We start from the raw sequence: 24530 nt of genomic DNA, 5'->3' as shown, positions 1-24530 counted from the left end.
CTTCCACTGGTAGCTTCAATGCTGGGGACCAAACGCTAATTAAAAAAAAAAAAAAAACAAAACCAGAAGAGCATTTCAAATGAGACCAAAGATTAGCAGATAATATTCATGCATATCGCCACACTGTAGTATCAGGGACAAATTTGTTCATAACTTCAATTTAATACTGAATTCAAGGACAGGTAATTTGTAGGCTCTTTTGCCATCCCTTCTTTCAAGTAGTGCCTCGTTTTCTCCATCCCTTCATACAGGCTACAAGCTTTTTGCCTGTTTTATAAATAGCCCCCTCATCCTTTCCGTGTGTTTCCAGGTACCAGGGTGTCAAGCACTGGGTTCCACCAGCAGGAATTAGTCTGATATTGCTAATCTGTGGCATAAAAATCAAACTGAGCGACAGCTGCAAGAGGAAGCTGGTTGTTAGGACAGAAGTGCGCCAGTAATCATCATTTCTCAGAACAGAGCATAACAAATGCACTGCTGTTAGATGGGAATTCCTTACAACACCCATGAACCAAGAAAAGTAAGGATGGGAAGGGTGCAGCTCTCAGTTCAGGGAGGGCCCAAAGATCAGGCGTGATGTATGAGGTGATATTCAGCCCATATTTGTCAAATTTCATCAGTGTCACTGCCACACTCCCTTTGTAGCCCTGGTGCTGATCCTTGTTCCCTCCTTTCCACTGGTAACTCCCAGATCTGGGTGCTGAATTGTCCCATATAAATCCATATAAACCCACATAAATCCACATAAACTGGTCCCATGTAAATCCACACAAACCCAACACGCAGTTTTCCACTAGCACACCTCTCTGAGACACAACCAAAGAAGCACCACTGTGGTCACCACACTGGCGTCCAAGCATGAGGGCAAACACAGAAGGGAAAATCTGGCTGAAATCCTTGTCCTGAGCTGCTCAGGGCGTCCACAATGAACACAGAAAACGCAAAATGCAGAGCGAAGGTGCTGGCAAATCCACTGGTTCTGCCAGCTGCATTCCAGCAGGGGAAAGGTTGCCAAGGAAAGAAAAACTGTGAGGTAAATACTGGCAAATTGTGGGGGGGGGAAAGGGAAAGTGCAAGAGCTTAATGCAGAAAAAAGGTGAAGACAAGAAAGAGTGGAAGGATGGTAAAGTGCCAAGGCATGGACTCACTCCAGGTCAGAAACAGACATGTCTGAGGCAGATCTATCAGGAGTTTTATTATAATTAATAAAATATATAATTAATATATTATATATTTTAATATATCACTATTAATAATATATTAATTAATATAATTATATTAATTAATATAATTATATTAATTAATATATAATATAATTAATAGGTGTTGTGAGAATGAAAAAGGCCTTTTAAAACTGTCCAGAATGAGTGTCACACAAAACCCAGAGGTTTTTTTTCAGGGTGAAAGCAAGTACCAAGACACCAGAATTTTTATCACACGAGAATCCCCATTTTGAGCGTTTACCCAGAAAAGCTTGGCCAAGTTGTGTAAGGAAGTATCTGTATCTTCAGGAATAAGCAACTTCTTCCCTTCTGTCCTCTGTCCTCTTCTTCCCTCAAAACCATGAAAAAAACCACAACAACTTCAACTGCCATCAGGAAAGAGAGAATTTTATACCAAACAATTGCCCTGGGCCACTCAGCTGAATTAAGTCAAAGGGACTGCTGGCAGGCTTAAAATAGGCATCTGTGTTTAAGAGCTTTCCTGGCTTTGTTGCTGCAGTGAAAAATAAAAAAAAAAAAAATGAAGCTGCAGATGCATAAATTTGAAATTGAAAATATCATCAATATCTCCAAGACACAAAGTATAATTAGAATTAGTAATTAATTCTGGTCTACATTGCCTTGCACAAAGCTTAAATGAGAGCAAAGTGAGAGAGATGCCAGATACTCTCTTTCCCTCCCTATTGCTTTGAGTTGCTCTGAAAACAGGCTCTGTGATCACCAGAAAGAGAAACGTGGGGTTCTCTGCTGTGTGGAGGGGTGCACCACAGCCAGGACACCAAAATCACCTTTAGCACATCACCAAGGGGGCTGGCACAGCGAGGGTGGCACAGGAGCAGTGCAGGAACCCCTGGATAGGTGTTCACATTATCCCTGTGGTGGCTCCCAGCAGTTTGATTTTGTGCCAAGCCTTCCTGCCCTGTGTCACAAATAACTTCCCTCCCTTGCAGGCTGTGGTTTTTAGGCAGCAGCAGCAGCATTTCTTCCTGCCAGGTCCCATAAGGAAAGCAGGACACCCTTCTGGCAGCAGAAATCTGCTGTGGTCACGTTTGTGATGCTCACAGATACTTTTCATTGGTTTATAATCTGTTTTATCTTAAGGGAAGGATGCCCACAATGGCTCTTCTGGGCCTGCTCCAACTGGCTGGAGTCATCTTCAGGATAATATTGTTATCTGGTCAATGGTGTTCTGAGGATGAATCTGTTCAGAACATCATTCAGAAGCAGCCCCCCTAAAACTGGTGTCGAGAGGCCCTGCAGGACTGCAAAGAACAAGCTAGGTAGGTGTGTTTCCAAATGTAGGTGAAGTTTCTGCTGCTACAGGAACTGCACACATCCCTTTGCATCTGCTGAGGAGGAGAACACGCACAAATTCAAAGTGGCTCTGCCAACACCAGTGCCACCACAACCACAGCCACCCTGGCGTGCTTTAACGGGCATTATTTGCAAAACCACGCATTTTGACAGATCAGAGCAGCTCTCAGCCCAATCACAGCCATGTCAAATGGAAGATATCACTCACCCTTTCAGAGCTGAAGCCTGTGGCTCAGACGTGCCTGGAGCCCTGCCATGGATGGAGCCCGTCCACAGGGGCAAGAGGAGACCTCACAGAAGCCGTGGGCTCGATGCACAACTTATCTGTGAAATCCCGTGCGGCCTGTGATAAGCAAGAAATCACGAAAGGTGTCAGAAAAGTCCTTTCTGAGGGGGAAACCCATCATCCAGCTGCCCTGCGTGCTCCCAGGTGGGTCCCACACGAGCCCCCCACACCTGGAGCTTCCAGGGCTGCACACCCCGAGGTGGCACCACAAGTAAATAATTACTGCAGAAGGACAGGCTGCAATTTGCCTCACGAGCCGCGCAAACAGCAGCAGGCTCAGCCATTAGCAATTAATTAAAGATCAATGGCATGTAAAACCCCAGGGAGCACACGTGCAATTAGCAAATGTATTTAAAGCAAGCCACAAACCCGCAAGTTTTTTTGTCTGACACTACTCCCCAAGACCATTCTCGACTTTTTTTTTTTTTTTTTTGTTAAAAACCTCATCCCACTCCCTTTTACAAGCCAAAGGGGCTGTGGGAGGGTTACCCACAGAGTTCCACTCGGCAAAGAACATTTCCAACATCCTGCACGGGGTCCAAAGCCCGTGGACATGAGTCATCCTCAGTGAGAGTTTTCCTGTTTATTCCAGTGGACCTTGGATGGCCTGTAAACATCCTTGCCAAAACAAGTGTTTTCTGATAGACATATTAATTAATTTACATGCTCTGCTTTCACCGGTTTGATGGCTCGGGGATGCCAAAGTTGAGACAGTAGTTGGTAAAACATCCTGCACGCACCACCAGCAGCCCCAGAGGGGGCAACACAGGGTTAAATTTAAGTTTAAACAATTGCTTTGAAATTTAAACTTTGCTTTGAATTGCGTCGAAAGGTAAACTCCTCTGACCCGGGCAGGTACATTACTGGGGAGTTTCATAACCCCTTATATATCTGCAAAGAGCCCTATGAGACCCGGTGTTTAAAAGGAAAAAAATAATTTAAAAAAAAATAAATAAAAGGCAAAAGGATTTATGGCTGAATAAATAAATTCAGCCTGAATCCCAGAAATGGCTACAGTTTGTCACAGCCTCTGGAACAGACAGAAACTGAATTTCTTTCCTCCCCGAAGTGCCGAAGGTAATTCTGCCTGAAAGAGCCTCCTGCCGGATCGCTCCACGCTGGGCATTACCACTCTCCACATGGATTTCCTTCCTTGTCTTTAACGAAAGAGTCAAACCCCAAACCCCAGCTGGGCACCGGAGAGCCCTGGCGACGATGACCATAACATTAGGAAGGAGAAGAAGGAGAACGAGAAGAAAGAAGCAGCGATTTCCCGCCGCGCCGACAACGCGAGGAGCGCGGATTCCCGTCCCGGTGCCGCACTCACCTCCCGCTCCCGGACCCTCCGCTGCCCTTCCAAACACGGGGATGGAGCGGACAAACCCACGGCACAGAGCCAGGAGCAGCAGCTGCGGCCGCAGGACCTCTCTCCATCAACCCCTCCTCCTCCTCCTCTTCCTCCTCCTCCTCCTCCTCCTCCTCCCCGGCGGTGCCCGCGGAGCAGCAGCGACACAAAGGAGCGCCCGGGTAGCGACAGCGCCGTGCCAGCCGCGAACAGCGCTGGGAACCAAGGAATTCCATCTTGGCGTCTTGTTCTCTCGTCTTTTTTCCTCGTCAAAAGCCTCACAAGCGCCCTGTGTCCGGGCTCCGAGAGGGGGAGAAGCTTTCCCGAAGCTGCCTCAGCGCTGGAAGCTCCAGAGCTGCTGAGACTCCGTTGAAGATGCGTCCAAAAATGATGCAGCCCCAAGTTCCGAAGAAAAGCCCCCCAGGCTAATGTTTCTCCTTGCCCAACCACGGTTCTCCTCTGTCACACTTGCTTTGTTCGGAAATAAAAGGACTGTTGCAGGGCTGAGACGCTAGTTCATGAAATTGCTGCGTTTCTTGAATGCAGCTGTTAAGGCAGCAAGATGCACTAAAATTTTACCAGAAGGCAAACCACAGGGGCAGGAAGGAGCTGCCCTCGGCTGGCTTTCCAAAAACATGCCCACCAATATTTGCACCTGCATGTTCACCCCCAGCAACACAGCCGCACCTGCAGGTGGAGATGGAAACAGCACACAGGTGATACCTGTGCGTATTACAATAAAAAAGGGGAGCCTGGCATGCTCAAGTTACTCAGCCCATCTTAGCAGGAAAGGTAAATTTAGCAGGAATTTAGGTTTTAAGGCAGTGGGGACATCAGTGAGGTCTCTTGGATGCCAGCCTTGTGAACAGATGTGCAGCCTCAGCTCCGGGCACCTCGGGGATCCTGGAGCAGTGGATGTCTCACCTCCTGGAGAAGCAGCTCAAGTTGGGGCTGGTGTACAAATCAGGCCCGAGTGCAGTTTGGTGGTTTGGTTCACTGGCTGGAGAGGAAGATGCCACTTTTCTGGGGGCAGATCTCCAGGGAATGTTCAGGGAATGTCATACTGAAGAAAGAAGCACCAACCCAATTCAAAACTAAACAAAAACCAAAAATCAAAACAACAAAACCAAACATTAAAAAACCAAGAAAAAAAAAACCACAAAAAAACAAAAAAACCCAAACAAACAACCCCCCCAAAAACCACAAACAAACACACAAAAAACCCCCAAAAAAACCAAAACCAACCAACCAAAAAAATGCAGCACCAAAACCCTCAAGAAAAAACCCCATCTGTATCACGTTGTATGGTTCCAGGGTTAAATATTCCTGGGAAGGACTCAGGAAGGGGAGAAAAGAAGGGAGAGGATTGGACTGACTCAGGATTATGTGGTGTCTCATTTCTTTATGTGGCAGGCTAAAACTACCTGGGCTGTAGCAAGACCCTGAATTTTGCACACCCTGGCCTTGTGTCTAGGTGCATTCCAGCAATCCATATCACACATTCCACATCTTCTGCCTTCCCTCCAGGAGAAGGGAGTGGATGCAGGGAGCGTCTCATTTCAGTGAGATCTGTGCATGACTGGCAGGGATTTAATTTTTATCCTTGTAATCAACCATATGTGCCCCAGAAGGCAGCACTGAGGGAAAATGAGGAAGGTCTGGAGTGCCCTCAGTCCCTGCAGCTCATTCCATGGACAAGCAAAGAGTGTTTTTCTCCTGCAGGAACTCCTTCTACCCTTTGGATGGCCTGTTCATATGTCATTTATCTATGGAAGATCCAGACCAAGAACCAGAATTTGATCTCAAATGCTACAAGAGGTGAGGACAGAGGACAGAGAATAAATGTTGTTGTTCTTACCATGATTTTTTTGCCTAAGCAGCTCAAGCTATTATTCAGATGGAGTTCCCTAACTGGAGGAAACTCTTCTGTTCTCACAGTTGTGGTCATGACTTTCAAAAAACTCAGGTTTGGGTCTACAAGGCAAAGCAGTTTCACAGGAATGGGATGGAGCCTTCCAGGGTATGATGGAAAAGAAGAGAGATGTTTCTGGTAGACTATATAAAGAAAAACTGCCTGGAAAGTGATATTGCCATTGAAATTAAAAAAAAAAAAGAAAAAAGAAAAAAGAAAAAAAGATCTTGTAAACACTTGCACACTGGTCTTTGTTTACTTCCACATGTAGTTAATCCAGATGGGCATGTGATTACAGCTAAATATGAGATTATGTAGCGCAGGGCACTTTGGACAGGGAGATGCTGTGCCTGGAGTGCTGTGCCTAAAAGAAAATGAGACATTTTCTTCCATGTCTTGTGTACAATTTAAAGACACAAAGAGACAGTCAGAGAAGCAGAACACAGAAGAAAGTAAGCCCAGTGGGTGTTTGGCTTTTTATAGTTACTGGAAGAAACGGGACACTGTCTGTGTGCTTTTTAATTGGCCAGAAATAGGAAATAAATCCATCTTGTACTCATTCTCCTTTACTACAGAGACACTGCATTACAAGGGTTTGCACTCCTGCCAATACTCACTGCCAAAAGAGTAAATTGCCAGTTTTCACAAAGTTGCACATTGCTCCATAAATATATATTCAGCAGGGGCAAATACCTTCTTCTTTTAATATCTGTGTTATACTTCAACACATTTGATTAGAGAGATGCATGCGCTGGGAGACAGCTCCATTTCTTACATTCAAGAAGGAGAAAAAAATATCTCAAATTTATATAGGATGCATCCTTTCCTGGTTTTGGAAAATGAAGGTGAGCCTGTGCCACCCACACTCCATGTTGACACATTCCCACCTCCTATCCCTGTGTCCAAGCTGATGAAAAGAGGGTTTCCACTCTCCTAAAAGTGCAGAACAGTAAAGACACTGGAAGGTCTTTGGCAGCACAGCCCTAATGGAAAAGCTCAATCTCACTCATAAAAGCTATGCAATGGACAAAAGCTATTATGGAAATCCTGTTATCATTCACTTCACAAAATAAATGGGGGGAAAAGTATCTGGCAGTGGCTACAGATGAAACTCTCCACAGTCTGACACAAAAAGGAACAAGGGATTCACCAACTCTAAAATGATTAAGAAGTTTGGTTTCAGCTTCCTCTTTTTTTTTATTTTTTCCTTCCCAAAACAGACCTTACTAAAATAAAACAAAGGCAAAGAGCTCTCTGAGAGCCCTGCCAGTCCCTGTCAGTTATGTATTTTGGGAAGTGGGGTGAGTCCACATGAATTCTGTTGTCCCTATCTTTGAGATAATGCTGTTGCATTTCAGGAGAGCACTTGAGGTATGGTTGACAAGTGCTCCATGCAGTTCTCTTATCACAAAAACCTCAGTAAGGAAAAAACCTGGGCCCTCAGAAAGCATCTCAAATCACAGAAGAGAGGCAAGTGGCACTTGCTGATACAGAGATAATTCAGATCTTTTATTTAACAGTAACTCATGAAACAGTCAGAATTTTGACTGTAGCATCACGAACTGCAGAAAGTATAGAAGTTTTTGTCTCTAGAGCCCTGTTCTGCTAATGGTGATGAAAAACTCTGTAGATCCATGATCTGGCTGAACTTACCTCAAGTTCTCTGCTATAAAAATGGCACAGTTCTCCCTCCTGGGAAACCTTGGATAGTTTCAGACCCCAGCCTGAATGGACTGAAGCTGCTAAGCTGGAGAAAAGTTTTAATTTCTTACTCACTACTCCCCAGAAATTTTTAATCTTGAGGATTACATCAAAACTAGATTGCAAATAATTGTCAAATGCTAAAGACACTGCAGGATGAGGCCATGAAGCCCATTTTCCCATCAGCTGACTTTTCATTAAACCATACTCCAAAACTTAGAGCCCTTCTTGAATCCTGCTGTATTTCAGTTTGCTGTTCCAGCCAGGCATTGCATCTGGATTCTTCCCTCTGTGAAGACACATCTGTCAAGTGAACCTGCTTAAATTCCTAGTGAGAAGAAAAGACTGAGTATCACCATAAGAAGCACAAAAATGCAGCAGGTAGGGATTAGTTTCTGTGTTAAAGAATCTATTGAGTACATCAAAAATACCAGCAACTTTCTGTAGTCTGTTACAGATTATTTAACCTAAAATGGTTGTCTTTTCCTGAATCTGTCATTCTCTACTTCCTGAAAATATGTTTAACTTGGGCATTCTGTCTCCTTCACAGGCCTGCATTGCCTATGTAACTAATGTAACTGCAGCAATCCTTGGAAAAAATGGCTTTCTTGCCACATGATAAATGGATTTGCAGCTGTGTGGCAGACAGAACTGAAATGTGAAAAATAAACAATTCAGTGCGAGGTGTTAGCAATAACTGTATCAAATTGTGATGATCATTTTACAGATACAATTCCAGTGAGAGTGTGTGGTCTTTAATCAAGTGCCCTTTTAACTTAACAGTAAATGCCCTATTTTCTAATTTGAATTATCATTTAGGATGGGCTCCTTCTTCAAGGAATTCTCCTACACATCTAATCTCCATCTACACGTGCTAATCATCTTTTAAACACTGATCCTGGCTGGATGCCACACAACCACAAAAGTCACCCCATCAGTCCCTTCACAAGCTGGGCAGAGGAGGGAAAATACAATAAAAGGCTCCTGGGTTGAGATGAGAACACAGAGAGAAGAGACTTAGGGAAATTAGTTTATTACCAATCAAATCACAGTAGGATGAAGACAAAGAAACTAAATCTTTAAAACTCCTTTATCCCACCCTTCCCTTCTTCCAAAGCTTAACTCCACTCTCAATTTTCTCTTCCTCCTTCCCCTCAGTGGTTCAGGGAGATGGAGAACAGGGTTTATCGTCGTTTTATTAAACATTCTCTCCTTCCTCCTCCTCACCACTGATGGTCTCAGATGTGGCCAGAGGATCCACCCTGGAGCTGGTTGGCTCAGTGGGACACAGGGGAAGCTTCCAGCAGCTTCTCAGAGAAACCACCCCTGTACCACCACCCAAACATGGCCATGCCAGCCCCACACAAACAGAGTTCACTTCATCTGCTGTTGTGGAGCTGCTTTTATTCTGTCAGAGAACAAAAAGCAGCCCAGGAGAGCAGCAAATGAACAGCATAGGAAAAGTGACTCCTGGTGCAGCTGGGCTGGGTGATCAATACAAAACAGAACACGAGCCACTCAAGCTTTTCACACTCATATGTCCTAATAAATTTAAGGCCAGATAATGAATATGTTTTGGTTTTTGTTCACAAAGTTCTTTTCACCTTTCAGATCTGCCTCAGAGCAGCTGCCTTTTCTTCACTGGTTTCCCTCACTTCGCAGCTCCAGCTTCCTAAGCCGGTCCTCAAACTTCGGAACGTCGACTCGGTGCTTCATGAGGAACTTCCCATTTAAGTGAAAAACAGGTATGTCATATTTGTATTTATCATACCAGGCTGTGTTCTCTGGAAGGGTGATATCCACCTCCTGCAGAATGAACTGTGGCAGAGAAGAGACATGGCAGTTCCTACTGGACACTGTAAAACAAAACCTGCTTGTCTTCTGATCAGTGCTTTCCTCAGAAATGCAAGGCTGCTTTCCTGAAGCTTGTGGGTTCATTCTTTGTGCTGTAGCCTGTTTGTTTTTGAGTACAAAATATATGTAGCCTTGGCTGCCTCTCCACAAGGGACTCCCTCCCTATCCCAGAGTATTATTGTTCCACTCTCCTGTGGGCAGCAACATCAACAACAAACACACAGCTGGGAACAAAACAGGCAGCAGAGTGCAACAGCTCTCAATGCTGCCATTAAAAGTTTCATCCTTCAACAGAGACATCAAAAACCTGGCTGAGAAACGGCAAAAACTGCAGCCACATAGTTCAAATATTCAAAGCCCCACTTAGTTACATCCTTCCCAAAACACATCCTGGCTCATAGAAGTTGCAAACTCCTCCTTCAGACAAGGCAACAGTATTTGCAAAAGGAGTATTTTCAAGAACTTCTGTAACATAGTTTATATTGGTTTAGTTTGCCAATACTTATTTGAGTAGCATTATCACAAAATGCTTTTGGATAATGAGTTTTATGTAAATCAGTGCTGAAATTGTCTTGAAGAGGTCATCCATGAAAGAATAACACATGCAAATAAATCCAAGCAATTTTCTTTTTACAAATAATGAATCATGATTAACTGTTCTTTCCATATAGAAAATATATACAGAATTTCCATACATTACCCTTCTCTTGTATGGCTCAAGAACTTCTTTTGCTTCATCACACAGAGGGCATGGTTTCTAAATGAAAACATTCAGAGTAGCTTAAAGCATGCACGAAAACACAAAAGTTGTTTGTACTGTGAAATAACACACACAGGCATTACATTCATTACTGTAAATTCAGGTTCCCTTCCCTGCACCAAGGACCCTGCCTTAGGGCTTTCCAAAACTTTACTTATCAGTGCAATATGAAGAAAAAAAAGCCCCAACAAACTATCCAGCCACTGAATTTAATTATTTTACATTTGCTATTGCATTTCTCATGGAGCAAATTTGACAGTTTTCTAAAAGCAGATGATCTGAAAGCACTGTCATCACCAAATGAAGACAGCTGCAGGTACCACTCCTGCTAAAAGAGGAATGAGAAAGCCACGCAAGGAACTTCCAGCCTGTCTCAGATCAGGACACTTGCCTCAACTCAAATGGGAAAAGAAGGCAATTTAACACTGGGTGGCTTTGCCTGGAAGAAATTAAGCAGGATCCTCTCCAAACTGCAGAGCTGGAAGGAAAGTAACCTCCAGAAAAGAGAACTAGCAAACACCTTCAGTGTCTTAACCTGTGATGAGGTAAAAAAAACCCTCACATTTCTGAAAACTGCCCCATCTGAGTTCTGCTGACCACCCAGGCTGTAGCTGAAAACGTAATTCATATGAAGGCATGCTGCTCCAATGTTTGCAACAGCAAAATTTGGCCCATAAAATTCACACGGCAAAGTACATGGAGGTGAACATGACTGCTCTGTTCCTCTGCCCCAAAACACCTCCCACGGCTGGAAAAGATCTTCTTCTCATTCTCCCACTGAAAAGTCTTCCTTGAGCTTGTTTAAATGTGAAGTTAATCTGAAACAGCTACTTTTTATTTCCTGCAATGTGAAATTTCCAGTAATGTGAATTACTTCGGGTGAAACACTCTGCTTTTATTTAGATCCAACCTAAACTGCCTTTCCCACATGGACAAGCCCTTGTGCTCTGAAAACCTATGCAGGACACTGAAGTGCTGTGTTCTTCATAGTCTTGGCTGCTTTTGGTTTAACAGATACTAGTGACTGAAAGGATGGACCCAGAACCCTGCACATCAGTTTTGTAACACACAAAAAAAACCCCAAAAACTCCACCCAGTTAAACCAGGACACACTTGGTTCCTCTAGGCCTGTGGAGAGCTTCCCAACATACCAGGCACATAAATGCATTTGGTAAAGATGGCTAACTTTCAGGAAAAAATATCGTTTTTACTCTCATGGCAAGCTTAAGCACTAGGTGGTACTGGCTTAAAATCAGAAGTGAATTATTTTAACAAAGAGTGAAATCTTTTCTAGAAGTAGATTTGTATAAGGAAATGTTGCTGGGGTGGTCAGAAAAGGGGACTGCAAGGGGAAACCCATTTGGTAAGTTTCCATCAGTTTGATCCAGAAGTCGTAACTCCCTTCTGCTTTCTCCTCTTTTCACCTTATTAAAAATAAGGAGACAAACAAGGGGTCAATTAGCATAAACTAACAATGTAGATTAGATTTTTTTAATAGACTGCACTTTTCTTTGCCATTGCCAGTGAACATTTAAAGTTAGCAGTAAACATTTAGAGTCAAAAAACACCTCCAACAAAAGGCCATTTTAGAGAAGTGCTGGAAATCTGCTACTAGAAAATTTGATTTCATACAGTGCCTTACTAATTAGGAATTTTATGACACAAAGAGAATTTTTTTTCCAATTTTTAACCCAAAGGTAAGAGCATTATTCCCTACCTTACCCCATTTGAATTATGAATTAGTTGAGGCTGAACTGGGCACGAGGAGAGAAAGCTGCAACTTTAAAGTATAGTTCTGATTATTAAATGGATGCTGACCTATTATTTTTAACCTATTCATTTGTCACACAGTTTCCACACTCCTGTATGGTTATGGATGGAATGAAAAAACACTGTGCAGGATGAGGAAATTATTTTAATCATATCTAAAACCACCACACTGATGTCAGCACTCTCAGTGCTTTGCATTTGTAGTTATTCTCCTCTTAAAAGCTGCAACAACCACATAAATTCAGCATAACCCACCCTGTGCCATAAAGTGCAGAACTATGCAGGTAATAATTGAAAACAATTCATGGAATGTGACACACCACAAATGACCCTTCCTGCTCATCTCATCTGTTTTCTAAATATGCCTAGGAATTCTGTGTTGGAGAATTTTGCTCAGACATGGCTTGAAGGAAAAAAAGGCCATGAAAATATACAGCTGATTAAAAAGTAAAAGGCAGCTGTAAGCAGCAAGTTCTCAGGCCATTCCTGTAAACAGCAAAGTTCTCAGGCTTGTTTTTTAATAACAAGTAAATACCTTGTCCTTGGATAGTGATTGGAAAGCAGAGTGACAAACATGGAGGCCTTGAGAACAGTCAATAACAGGATGAGAAAAACAAGTTTTGGTCTCAATAAGAAACCACAGGTATTGAAAACAAAAGGAGGGGTTGGTATGTAATCTGTAGCCAATAACGAGCTCAGGTTTTGCAATATGTATGAACTTAATTAACACGATATAAAAGTGTGCATACTGGATCAATAAATCGGAGTTCGATGCTGATCAATAAGGGTGAGTTGGCTCCCTTCGCTTCCTCAATTCTACACCTATTTTTCCACTGCCAATAAAGCAAAAAAGAGGGTAAAAGAAAATCTACTTTTCCCTCATGTGCTCCCAACACTAATTGAATACATTTTACAGTCTCACAGGTGGTGCTGAAATCAAACATGAGCACTTTGAAGAGCCTGCTTTGACTGCTGATGCTTGTGGTTGGCAGATTGTGTGTAACATTTCATCTCTGCTCTCCATTTTCAGGGTGAAACTCTGGCAGCCAGGCCAAATCTTCAACTAGTAAATGAACCACAGAGTCACAGAGGCAAAACTGTCCTGAAATATTTGTTGATTGCTAAGTCTTACAATGAGAGCAGGACTGTGCAGCAAAGCCTGGTGTGCAGAAACCCACTAAGTAAAACAACCATCACTACTTTGAATGGGGGGGAAAAAAAGGGAAGGACAAGCCATTTAACCTGTAATTCCTGTGTTTCAGAGCTGACAAACACAGAGTCTTGCCCAGCTCCATTGTGTGAACAGCTCTTACCTTGGTGAATAAAGTCAAGATTGGTTTATTCATGCTGGCTGAGCAGAGTTGCCTCCCCAGTGGGCTGGGTGAATGCCTGGCTCGTGGCAGGGCTCTGCTCAGGAAACAGAGCACCATCATCCTGTTTCAGGCAGAAAAAAAAAAAAAACAACTCTGAGTTGTTCCAAGTTATAGCTCATGAAATTTAATGCCAGGACAAACGCGACGCTTCTGTGGTGGCTCTAAATCACACACAGCCAAAACATTCATCCCAGGGTTTTTATGCCCACACTATCAACACATTCATCAGGGAGGTGGGTTTACTGTGTGGCAGGCCAGAAACATTGTGCAGCTTGAAAAGCAGCAGTTCCATTAAAAAAAAAGAAGAAAAGAACAACAAAACACCTACGTTATCTTGTCGAAATGCCTCTTTTAAATTCCCTAACACAAATGCTGACATAAATGCACTATGCTGTTCCAGCTCCACAGATGCCAGCTGGAATTACATATTTAAAAATGCAAAGTGCTGTGCTTTGAACCTCTGTAATCTTGCTGCAGCGTTTGACATAGTCTACTTACCCAAATTATTCCATCAAAAAAAACCTAATCTGTGCCTAATCAGAATATTAATACAATGTGTTCTGCAGTGAGTAAAAAGCTCAAGTTGATTTAACTTGGTAATATTAAAAGTATTTGTACTGCCTCAAGTCCTTCCAGCAACAGCAAATTAATTGATGGGTTTGTGATTCCTTTGAGAAAGTCTGAATAAGTGTTATTGAAGGGTGCCACCCTGGAGTCTTAAAGTCTTCTGCTCATAATGTCATTAACAGCAACACTGCTTCCTCCAAACTTTTGTCTTAACGTGACCTCTACAAGAATGAGGGACAAAGAAGGAAGCCAAAGGGAGTCTGCATCATCATTATCTGCAGACATGACACCTGATATCAGAATTTACACTGGGAAAACCAAACTGAATCCCTTTTACCCAAAGCCAAACTGCTTCTGCTCAGTTTCAGGCCTGACTTACCTGTAGCTCTATTATCTAAAGCTAAACACACAACCTGATGTCACAATTTCCAGCAGCTAAAGAGTGAGGAGGATCTCATTGCAACTGCTAGGCCCAATTTAGGATGTTTAGTTAAAAAGAACCCAGTGCTCTTCTTCTTAACTGGATCTCTCAGAACTGATGCCACAAAGCCTTTTTCTAAGAGGAGAGTTTATCCAGAATAACCGCTAAGGAAGAACACTGCAGTGGACTCTGAACTTTAAATACTGTATTTCTAAGCCACAACCACAAGGAAAAAAATCAAATGGGTGACAGGGCACTGCTCCACCAATCTTCCTGCACAGCCAAAAGACAGCAGCTATTAGTAAGAGTCAGCTGCAAGGGGCAGAGCAGTAAAATTCCTGTCACTGAGCAGCGACTGGCACAGCACACACTGCCAAAGGTCACAGTCCTTGGCAGCTACTGCATTTGTTTCACTTAGCAAGGTGGAAATACAACTGCCTGGGATTCTGCATGTTAAATGTACAAGCAAGCTTGGCACCTTTTGGAAACATGCAGATCTGGATGGCAGGAAGAGCCTCAGTCAGACGCGGAAAATTTTTAAACTCACAGCACATGCAAGAACAGAACAGATGCAGTTTTGGCATGAGGTATTTACAGCATGTTGGCCTGCTCACATGCAAGATAAAAAACGGGGGCAAAAAAAAGGGTCTGCTTGCTGACAAGTTTTTTAACAACACTTTTGTTGCCAGCCTAGCAAGCCTTCCAAATGAGGAAGATGGTCTCAAATTGGTTTTTTTGGATAGTAGAATGAAAAAAGCAAAGATTTCCATAGATCACATTCTCCTTTCCACATATATGTGCTTAAAACAGCTCCAGTTTAGTCCTATATAGCTGCTTTTTGATCCCTCCATGCTCTGCTGTCCTGAGGACAACAACAACCAAAACATCAGCTGAAGAGGAATGAACAAAACAGTTTCAGTACCTAAGCTATGAGATTCCACCAAAAAAAAAAAAAAAAAAATCAGCCAGCAGTGCCTTAACTTTTTCTTCAATTTTATGTAATTACAAGAAATTCCACCATCAGAATCCAGCAGCAAATTTTCACTGACCAGAAGAATCTGCTGTTTCCATGGCTAATATGACTCTGGCTGGATGTTTTTACAAATAACCTAGAGAAAACAGAGTCCTGTCTTTCTACTTATTCACCTAAGAAAAATTATACCAAAGACACTAAAATGCACAAAACTTCCCATATCATTATTCTGGATCTCTCTCTAGACTACCCCCAATTATAAAGATTTGCTTGAGGGAAAAAAATGAACACATAAATGCAAAGAAGGATGCTTGCAAACTTGAGAATTTACCTTCCCCTAAACCACAATGCTACAGATTTAACAAATTATTCTTTTGAGTCTGGGCTTGGCCCATGCTCTATTTTGCAAAGCCAAGTTGGACTCAATTCCCATTAACTGAATTTACAACACCCAATAAATCCTCATCTGCAGGAAAATTAAGTTGTGACACTAAAACCACCCATTATTTAGATAAGTATCTGTATAAACTTAATCTCAGCATCAATCAAGGAAAGACAAGCATGGATATTTTTTCCCTTGAAGTATTTACCTTTCAAGTAACAGCTGAAAGAGAATGGGGGGAGAAAGTAGGTGCAACTATCAGAATGCATGTTGATGGCATTCAAAACACCTGTCTCCTCTTGTCCCTCATTCAAAATCAGCTTGGGGCCATCAAGGAAACTAAATTTTCTGGCAGTCTGCATTTGATTACCTACCAAGGAAATGCTGAATAGGAAAACAGGTGACAGAGACCAGGGAGCCCACGTAAGTGGGGACAGCAAACCCTGCAGCTGTGGAGATCCCCAAGCAGCTTTTACCCCACCAGAAACTCAGAGGAGGCCTGCAAAACACAAGGAAAACTGTTTGCACGTGCTCATAACTCTAGACGTCCTTCAGGGAGAATCAGGTTCTTGCAGCAGCTCAAAATTCAAAGGTATCATCGGCAATACCAGCTATGTCTGTGGGGTGATGCTATGCATCAATCAGTGCATGTTTCCATGCATTTTCTCCTACAGTAACCGGGGGAAAATGCCACAAAGACATTGCATTCCATCCCAGAAAAGATGGAAGTGTCACATTTGTCAACACATTTTGCTCAGTAATCCCTCCAAATTAGAGGGATGAGCCATGGAAGTGCATCCCAGAATCTGGTCCAGGGCCACACTCCAAATCCCAGATAATTTAAATTACACCCAACAGGTTGCTGTAATGGCCTGTGCTCAATACTGTACAGAACTTGCACAAAACAACACACTACTACCATAATTTAAGTTACTAATTTTAAAAATAGCTAAGCTTAAAAATAATTAATTTAATAATTAATAATAATTTAAGCTAAGCTTAAAAGCTTATTATTAATTAATAATAATTTAAGCTAAGCTTAAAAATAATTATTAAAAATAGCATAATAGAGGATAATATATACATATATATTATAGAACATAGCATACAATATTTTATATGTAACCATGTATCTCATGAAATTATATTATCTTACATGCTACAGAGCCTATAATGTTATCATATCAACAAACACAGCAATAACATTAAAATATAGGATATTGCTGATATAATACATATTAATATTTATGTAGGTCATATTAAGGTAATATTAATATGCCATTAATACACAATATTGCTTAGGTGTATTGTATGAATAATTATATTAATGCTACTGTATTTAAATATATATTATGTATATAATGATACAGTATATTATGTATATAATGACATTGTATATTATATTGATACATATCAATATATTGATATGTATATATTTTATTTACATGTACAGCTTGTACATTTTAAGTATACACATATATACATGTATATATATACATACCTATACATATATATATTCATACCAATATTTGCATGAGTATATATATGTATATGGACATATATATATGTATACAAATTTATGTTAATATATGTGTATATACAAATACACACATATATTAACATAAATTGCATATACATATAATCCCTATGCTATACATATATGCATTATGTATACATTATACATTATACATTATATATACACATATATGCATACATACATATACACATATACCTACAAATATGCATATAAATAGATGATATGAAATATATTACAAATAATGTTTACATACAATATACACATTTGTGTGCCTATACATATAACCATACACAAAATATGATACATATTTTTCTGTGTGTACATGTGAAAGATAAATCTGAAAATATATTATAGATATAAATAAGTATAAAAATTATAATAGCAATTATAATTTTTATATGTATATATATATATATACACACATATATATACATATATATAGACATATATATATATATATATATATATAGACATATATATATATATATATATATATATATATATATATATATATATATATATATATATATATATATATACACAAGCTGGCAGGGCTTGGGTGGTTTCACTCAAAAGTTTCCAAATATAAATGTTTAAAACTATTTATTATGTTACATATCTACAATGTTTATAATGCCTACATATACATGCAGATGTATATATCTACACATGTATGTATGTGTATATATATACATATATACACATATACATAGATACATATATGTATATGTACACATATATAAATACACATTTACATACATACATATATGCATACATACACACATATATATTCATATATACATATACATACATACATATATACGTATATATATACATATATATACATATATATTTACATACATACGTGTATGTATATACACACATATATACACATACATATATACGTATATATACACATATATACATTTACATACATACATATATGTACACACATATATACATATATACATGTACATACATACATATATGTATCTATACACACATACATATACATATACACATGCACATACATATATATGCGTGTGTGCGTGTGTGTACGTATGTTTATGCAGGCATTATATACATTATAGCCATACCACATAACAAGAGTTTTAAACATTTCCATTTGGAAACTTGCGAGCGAAACCCCCCGCCCAGCAGGGTACAGCGTATCCAGAGGCCTCCTCCCTCTCCCCAGCAAGCAGCCGGCCCGCCAGGTGACGGCGATATCCGCAAACCTGTACCCGGACCCTCCGCGGCGACACGGAGCCAGGGTACCGCATCCCGGGGGAGCAGAGCCGCATCCCGGGGGCTGCTGCGTGCCGAGGGAGCCGCATCCCGGCGGAGCAGCGCGCCGAGGAGCCAAGCCCCGCGGAGCCCAGGCGGTCCCGCACGCACCTGCGGAGCTCGGCCGGGCCGCGGGCGGGGCCGGCTGTGACGTGCCCGCGCCACGGGAAGGAAGCGGCGCCGGCCCGGGAAGCGCTCCCGGGGCACGAAGGGAGCGGCCGAGGGATGGTAAAATGCGAGTAGGTAATAAGGATGGGAATAATAGCAGCGCGAAAAAGGGCAAATCGCTTGGGTTTGGAATTTAAAAGTTTAATAGTGATAAAGTGGTTATAAAAATAGTAGTGTATTTAGAGTAATTAAAATTTGGATAATTAGGATTTAGGACAATAGGAGACAATGAAAACAAAGAGTTACGGACGGTCCGGGTACCTTTTTCTGGGTAGCATAAGCCCGGAAAAGGACACACGTTAACAGAGAATTAACCATTTAAAACCATAATCTGTTGCATATTCATACAGCTCATACATGATGCACAAATTCCATTCAAACACAGGATTCTGTCTGGTCTGCGTCAACTTCTTTCTCCTAATCCTGACGGCGTCTTCAGGGCTGAGCGAGGCGAAAAGAGCTCGAAAAGAGAGCAATAAATTCTCTTTTTGTGAAAGACTTAGATGTCCTGTGGCTGCTATCTCAGTGCGAGTTCTCTCTTTAAAAAGGTATCTTACATAGCATAGTTTCTATTTCAACCTTATGTTATAACCTAAAACTATGTTTAACACACTACTTCAGAAAATTAACACAGCACAACTTTCTAACAAAACACATGTAATATTCATTTTAATATTTGCAAAAAACCAATCATAAAATATGCATTTTCCACAACAGTAATGCAATAGCAATAACAACAGTGCAATAGAAATAATGTTAATGTAATAGTAATAACAGAAATAGCAAGAGTAATAGTAGTAATGAAACAAATCAACCTTTGGCCATCACTTCACACCCACTTCCGTGCTGATGCTGCCTTTTATTTGTTGTGTCCTAGAACAAGGATTTTTGTCCCCGAAAATGCTGCCTTGCCTCCATGGCCCCTTTTCCATTCACATCTTGCTTTTTCTCAGTGTGTTGGCAACAACAAGCCTTGGTTGGCTCCACAGCCACCAGGCTGCCCATGGCCAGCACTTGTTCCAGTTCTGCCCCCAGAGCACAATCCTGGCTGGCAGCTCCTGCATTCCCCTCACTCCAGTTTGTTATGTACCAGAAGGTGGGCAGCAGCCTCAAAATCTTCTCTTCCATCCCCCTGAAATTTGGGCACTCACTCAGGTAGGCATACTGTATAATGGGAAAAATCCACATTATTGGAGGGCATCACTGGAGCACAAAGGGTCACAACAACGAAAGCACTCAGGGAAAGAGATGGGTCTGTTCAGTCTAGAGGTGACTGAGATGGGATCTCATTAGTGCATATAAATATCTCCAAGACAGGTGCTAGGAGGATGCCCTTGATGCTCCATTTGACTACTCTGAGGTGTTTCAGTCGTCAGGTCTGTTCATTTTCCTTTCCCCAGAAAAGTTTTAAGTAAAAAATTGCAAATGTCCACTGCTGGGAAACTAAAGCTGCAGGTTCATGTTTACATACTGTAAATGCATACTGTACTTCTGTCAGAATTTTGGTTTTGCCATAGTAGCTTGTTGGGAAGGATGAAAGTTTGACAAGAAAGTCTCACAGATATGTGTGCTTGGCAGAAAGATTTTTAAATGTAGAGTCTGATGAAGGAATAGAGATGGAAACAAGTTTTGATATAGAAGAAAAGAATTGCTCAGCCAGTCTTACTGCATAACCAAGGAGGCAAAGGGTGTGTTAGTTAGAAGGGGTTTTATGGCTTAGAGCAAAGGATAAACCCACCTCAAACAAGAAGATGTTTTTACCAAGCAGAAAGAGAGCACAGGCAAACAAGCCAGCAAAGGTGCAAGTAGAAAAAAGGTCCCAGAATTTTCCACTTCAAGAAAACTAAAAACACAACTTTAGCTTAAACTGTAATGTACTAACTTTTAGTGACTGGAGAACAGTAACATGAATATGGTAATTATAGTAGTTATGATAGGCTATAGGTAATAGTTAAGGTATAGATTGGTTCTACTGTATTAAGATGCTCAGCAATGAAAAGTATATAATGCATTGTAACCAAAAGAAAAGTTTGGTTACAAAATAATTGTTTGGTTACAAAATAATGCAGTGTAACCAAAAGAAAAGTATATAATGCAATGTAACCAAAACCAAAGGGTGTCCAGGCCTGCCTGCAGCTGGAGCTGACAGCTGTGGGCCCAGCTCTGTCACCCACAGCCCTGGGCTGCTGTGACACCTTGGATGGAATAAACTGCATTTCGGAGAGCCCCTGGAGTCCTGCACCCCTCATTTAGACTCTTACAGTAGCTCGCAGTCCCTAGGCCTAGAGTAGGAGACAAATCTTTAGGGTAGAGGCTCAAGTCAGCTTCTCCTCTTCATCTGTGCTCTGAGAAGCACAACAGCACTCAGGGGAAAGGCCCTCCAGGGGTGTGATCGTACCCTGCTGGTGTGACACGTGTAATTAACCAGCATTTAAATTAACACAAGGGAGAGGGGAGAGTCAGCTTGGGATCTCAGTGACTCCTTTTCAGACACTCTCTTAATCCCTGCTGCTGAACAGAGATGTAATGCTGGCAAGCTCACACTGGCTGCTGGCTGCTCTTTCTTTTTTTTCTGGGTTTTTTGTTTTGTTTTGTTTTGTTTTGTTTTTTTTTGTTTTTTTTTTTTTTTGGTTGGTTTGGTTTGGTTTTTTGGGTTTTTTTTGTGTGTTTTTTGTTTGTTTTCATTTTTGTTTTTTGTTTTTGTTTGGTTTGGGGTGTGGTTTTTTTGTTTTGTTTTTTTGTTGCTGTTGTTTTTTTTGTTTTGTTTTGGGGTTTTTTGTTTTGTTTTTTTTGGGGTTTTTGGGGGTTTTTTTGGGTTTTTTTTGTTTGTTTGTGGGGTTTTTTTTGTTTGGTTTTTTTTTTTTTTTTTGTTTTGTTTTTTTTTTGTTTTGTTTTGTTTCCCAGCATCAGAAAATCCAGTGTCAGGCTTTGGTGTTTGGCTGTGCTGCAGGACAGACCTGATGAGCCCCACACAAGGGAAATGCTGAGCTGGCTCTCACCTGGATTTTACTTTCTCAGAAATAGTGGGAGGACATCCGGAGAGAAAGGGCAGAGGCAGGTTGGGAAGCAAGTTTAGATAAAGAGACCAGCATGCTCTTGACATCTCAGGTCTCAGTTTTATCCCTCTTGCTCCCAAAGCAACTCTGTCCTTCTCTGGGACATGTGTCTAAAATTCCAAGAGGAACTTGGAGGACGGAGCTCTCAAAACTGGTCAGTTTATTTAAATAAAATTGCTGCTGAAGGCAAGAAGTGATCTGGCTGTGTTCCTTTCCTGGTTTCAGCAGGATTGTCATTCTGTTGCCTAACAAAGTTCAATTAACCAAACCACTGACTGGTCCTGCCAAATCAGAATTTTCTTACACTGCCACATGTGTTTATTGTTGTGCAGTCAGGTATAGACAGGTTTTACCCTCAAATCAGATTGTTTATAATACAGTATATAAGTAAGGAAAAAAAAAAGGTTGAAAAAAGATGGAGAAAAGAATTGCTTTTTAAAAAAGTTTTCTTATGCTACTAACATCTCCTTTGCAATTAACCAGTTTTGCTTTGGCAGGTTTTTGATACACCACTGTAGATATCTCAGCACAAAATTAGCTTTGGTTTTAATCCAGTATTTATGAGATGAATCTTCTTAATCTTCATAGTGACAGATGCAGAAAGAATTATTACTTAGAGCATGTCTCACTATCACTGTGCTTAGGAATGAGATGGATTGCTGTAAAGTTTGGTATTTAAAAATGTGTTCTGACATCTGAAAGAAGTGCAACTCCATGCTATTTTTCATTATGGCACAAAGAACATCTTTAAATTTCAAGGGCAGTTAGGACTCAATGGTTAAATTTGCTGCATAGGTACCAGGACATAATGTGCAAGTCTTCCTATTTTTTCTTTATAAATATATGTCTTAAATAAAGTGTGGACATAGTTTCACAATGTGAACTAGAAAGGACTCATGCTCTGATGGATTGCATTCAATTTGGTTCTACTCCAGATTTCTATTTTATTTCCCTATGTTATTTTGAGTTAGAATCACAGAAGGGAAGGGAAGGGAACTTAAACCCCATCCAGTGCCACCTCTGCCATGTCAGGGACACCTCCCACTGTCCCAGTGTCCAGCCTGGCCTCGGGCACTGCCAGGGGTGCAGGGGCAGCCCCAGCTGCTCTGGGCACCCTGTGCCGGGGCCTGCCCACCCTGCCAGGGAAAGATTTGTTCTTAATAGCTAGGCTAAATCTACCTTTTTTCAGCTTAAAGCCATTCCACACCTCAAATCCTGGGGTCAGTTTCGAGCACCTCACTCCAAGTAGTCTCATGGCGGCTGCTTAGCTCCAATCACAGTCCCGCTGTCTCTGAGGCCTGCCTTTTGCAGCTTTCCCCAAACCCTCTGGTTTTGTGGGTTCCCACAGGAAAAGGCCCCGGGGGCGCTGTGCCAGCAGCCGGACACAGCCCAGGGGTGCCCGGGGGCCCAGAGGCCGATGGCCCCGGGGCTGTGCCGGCCTGGGGCGGCAGCGGGAGCGGGGCAGGGCCCGTCCCTGGGCCGGCCCTGCTGAGGCCGCACCTCGAGGGCTGCGGCACCTCCGGGCCCTCACACGGGCAATGGAGGGGCTGCGGCGTGGCCGGGGCGGGGAACGGAGCTGGGAAGGGAATGGAGCCCCAGGAGAGGCTGAGGGAGCCGGGAAGGGGCTGAGCCTGGAGCAAAGGAGGCTCAGGGGGCCCTTGTGGCTCTGCACAGCTCCTGCCAGGAGGGCACCGCCGGGGGGTGTCACCGTGATATTCTCTGAAAAATCCCCTCACCGGGATCTTTTCTCCTGAGAAGCTGGGAAGCTTCAGCCTCTATATGTTGTGCTTCTCTGGAATGTGATTTAGAGAATTGTTTATCCAGCATGTGAACTTTTTTTAATTAATGGCCAATCACAGTCAACTGTGTCAGACTCTTGAATCTGTCACAGGTTTTTATTATTAATTCTTTTCTAGCTTTCTGATGTCTCCTTTCTCTTTCTTCAGTATAGTTTTAGTATATAATTTTCTTTTGACATAATATAACATCAGTATATAATTAATCAGCCTTCTGAGAACGTGGAGTCAATTCTCATCCCTCACCTCGTCCTGGGGCCCTCACAACAGCACAAAGGGGGGGTCGGGCTGTGCTCCAGGGAACAGGGACAGCAGCAGAGTTTGGAACGGCCTCAGGCTGGGACAGGGCAGGTTTAGGATATTAAGTTTAAAAAAACTCTTCACTGAAAGGATTATCAAGCATTGGAACAGGCTGCCCAAGGGAAGGAATCATTTTGTGAAAAGTGAAATTCTTAATGATCAAATAACTTGAGTACGGAAAAGGTGACAAATTGAAAAAATAACCACAGCATCCAGAGGAACACCAGAAAAAAATGTATTAGAGAATTTGATTCTAATATAAGAGATTTTTTTTTTTTTTTTTTTTTTTTTTTGCTGTAAAAGAACAGCTTTTAGAGATCCTAGCCTGAGGAAAAGCACCTTGAGGAATATGCTTTAAAAATCCCCATAATGTGTTCCTTAAATCAGGAATGCCAGTGGAGGAACATTTTCATTTGCCTAAATGACCTGCAGAAGGGAGGGGACTGCCTGTCCATGAACTTTTCACTGTCTGCTAGCCCAAGGATCATCTGAGCACTGAACACGG

At 41.7% G+C, this 24530-nt stretch overlaps 2 protein-coding genes across 2 annotated transcripts in view; both read right to left on the bottom strand.

The window, feature by feature from the left end:
- MARCHF3 (membrane associated ring-CH-type finger 3) overlaps window positions 1–4220 on the bottom strand; it is a 61774-nt gene extending 57554 nt beyond the window's left edge. Inside the window, exons 1-2 of the mRNA XM_059492167.1 lie at window positions 4151–4220; window positions 2746–2880 (exon numbers count right to left, since the gene is read on the bottom strand). The gene's annotated coding sequence lies outside the window, so the exon portion shown is untranslated. The remainder of the gene's footprint in view (window positions 1–2745; window positions 2881–4150) is intronic.
- A 4578-nt stretch (window positions 4221–8798) lies between these two features.
- Window positions 8799–18782, bottom strand: CZH5orf63 (chromosome Z C5orf63 homolog). Its single transcript, XM_059493173.1, has 5 exons — window positions 18657–18782; window positions 16256–16380; window positions 13479–13599; window positions 10336–10392; window positions 8799–9599 (listed from the first exon to the last, which is right to left on the bottom strand). Exons 3-5 carry the CDS (start codon window positions 13596–13598, stop codon window positions 9420–9422), a joined length of 357 nt encoding a protein of 118 aa, XP_059349156.1. The 5' UTR covers window position 13599; window positions 16256–16380; window positions 18657–18782; the 3' UTR covers window positions 8799–9419.
- Between the last annotated feature and the right edge of the window lie 5748 nt (window positions 18783–24530).

The sequence above is a fragment of the Ammospiza nelsoni genome, chromosome Z (genome assembly GCF_027579445.1).
Source record: "Ammospiza nelsoni isolate bAmmNel1 chromosome Z, bAmmNel1.pri, whole genome shotgun sequence".
In the NCBI taxonomy this organism is placed as follows: domain Eukaryota; kingdom Metazoa; phylum Chordata; class Aves; order Passeriformes; family Passerellidae; genus Ammospiza; species Ammospiza nelsoni.
Note: the sequence above shows the minus strand (reverse complement) of the source record. Positions and strands in the feature narration are given on the sequence as shown.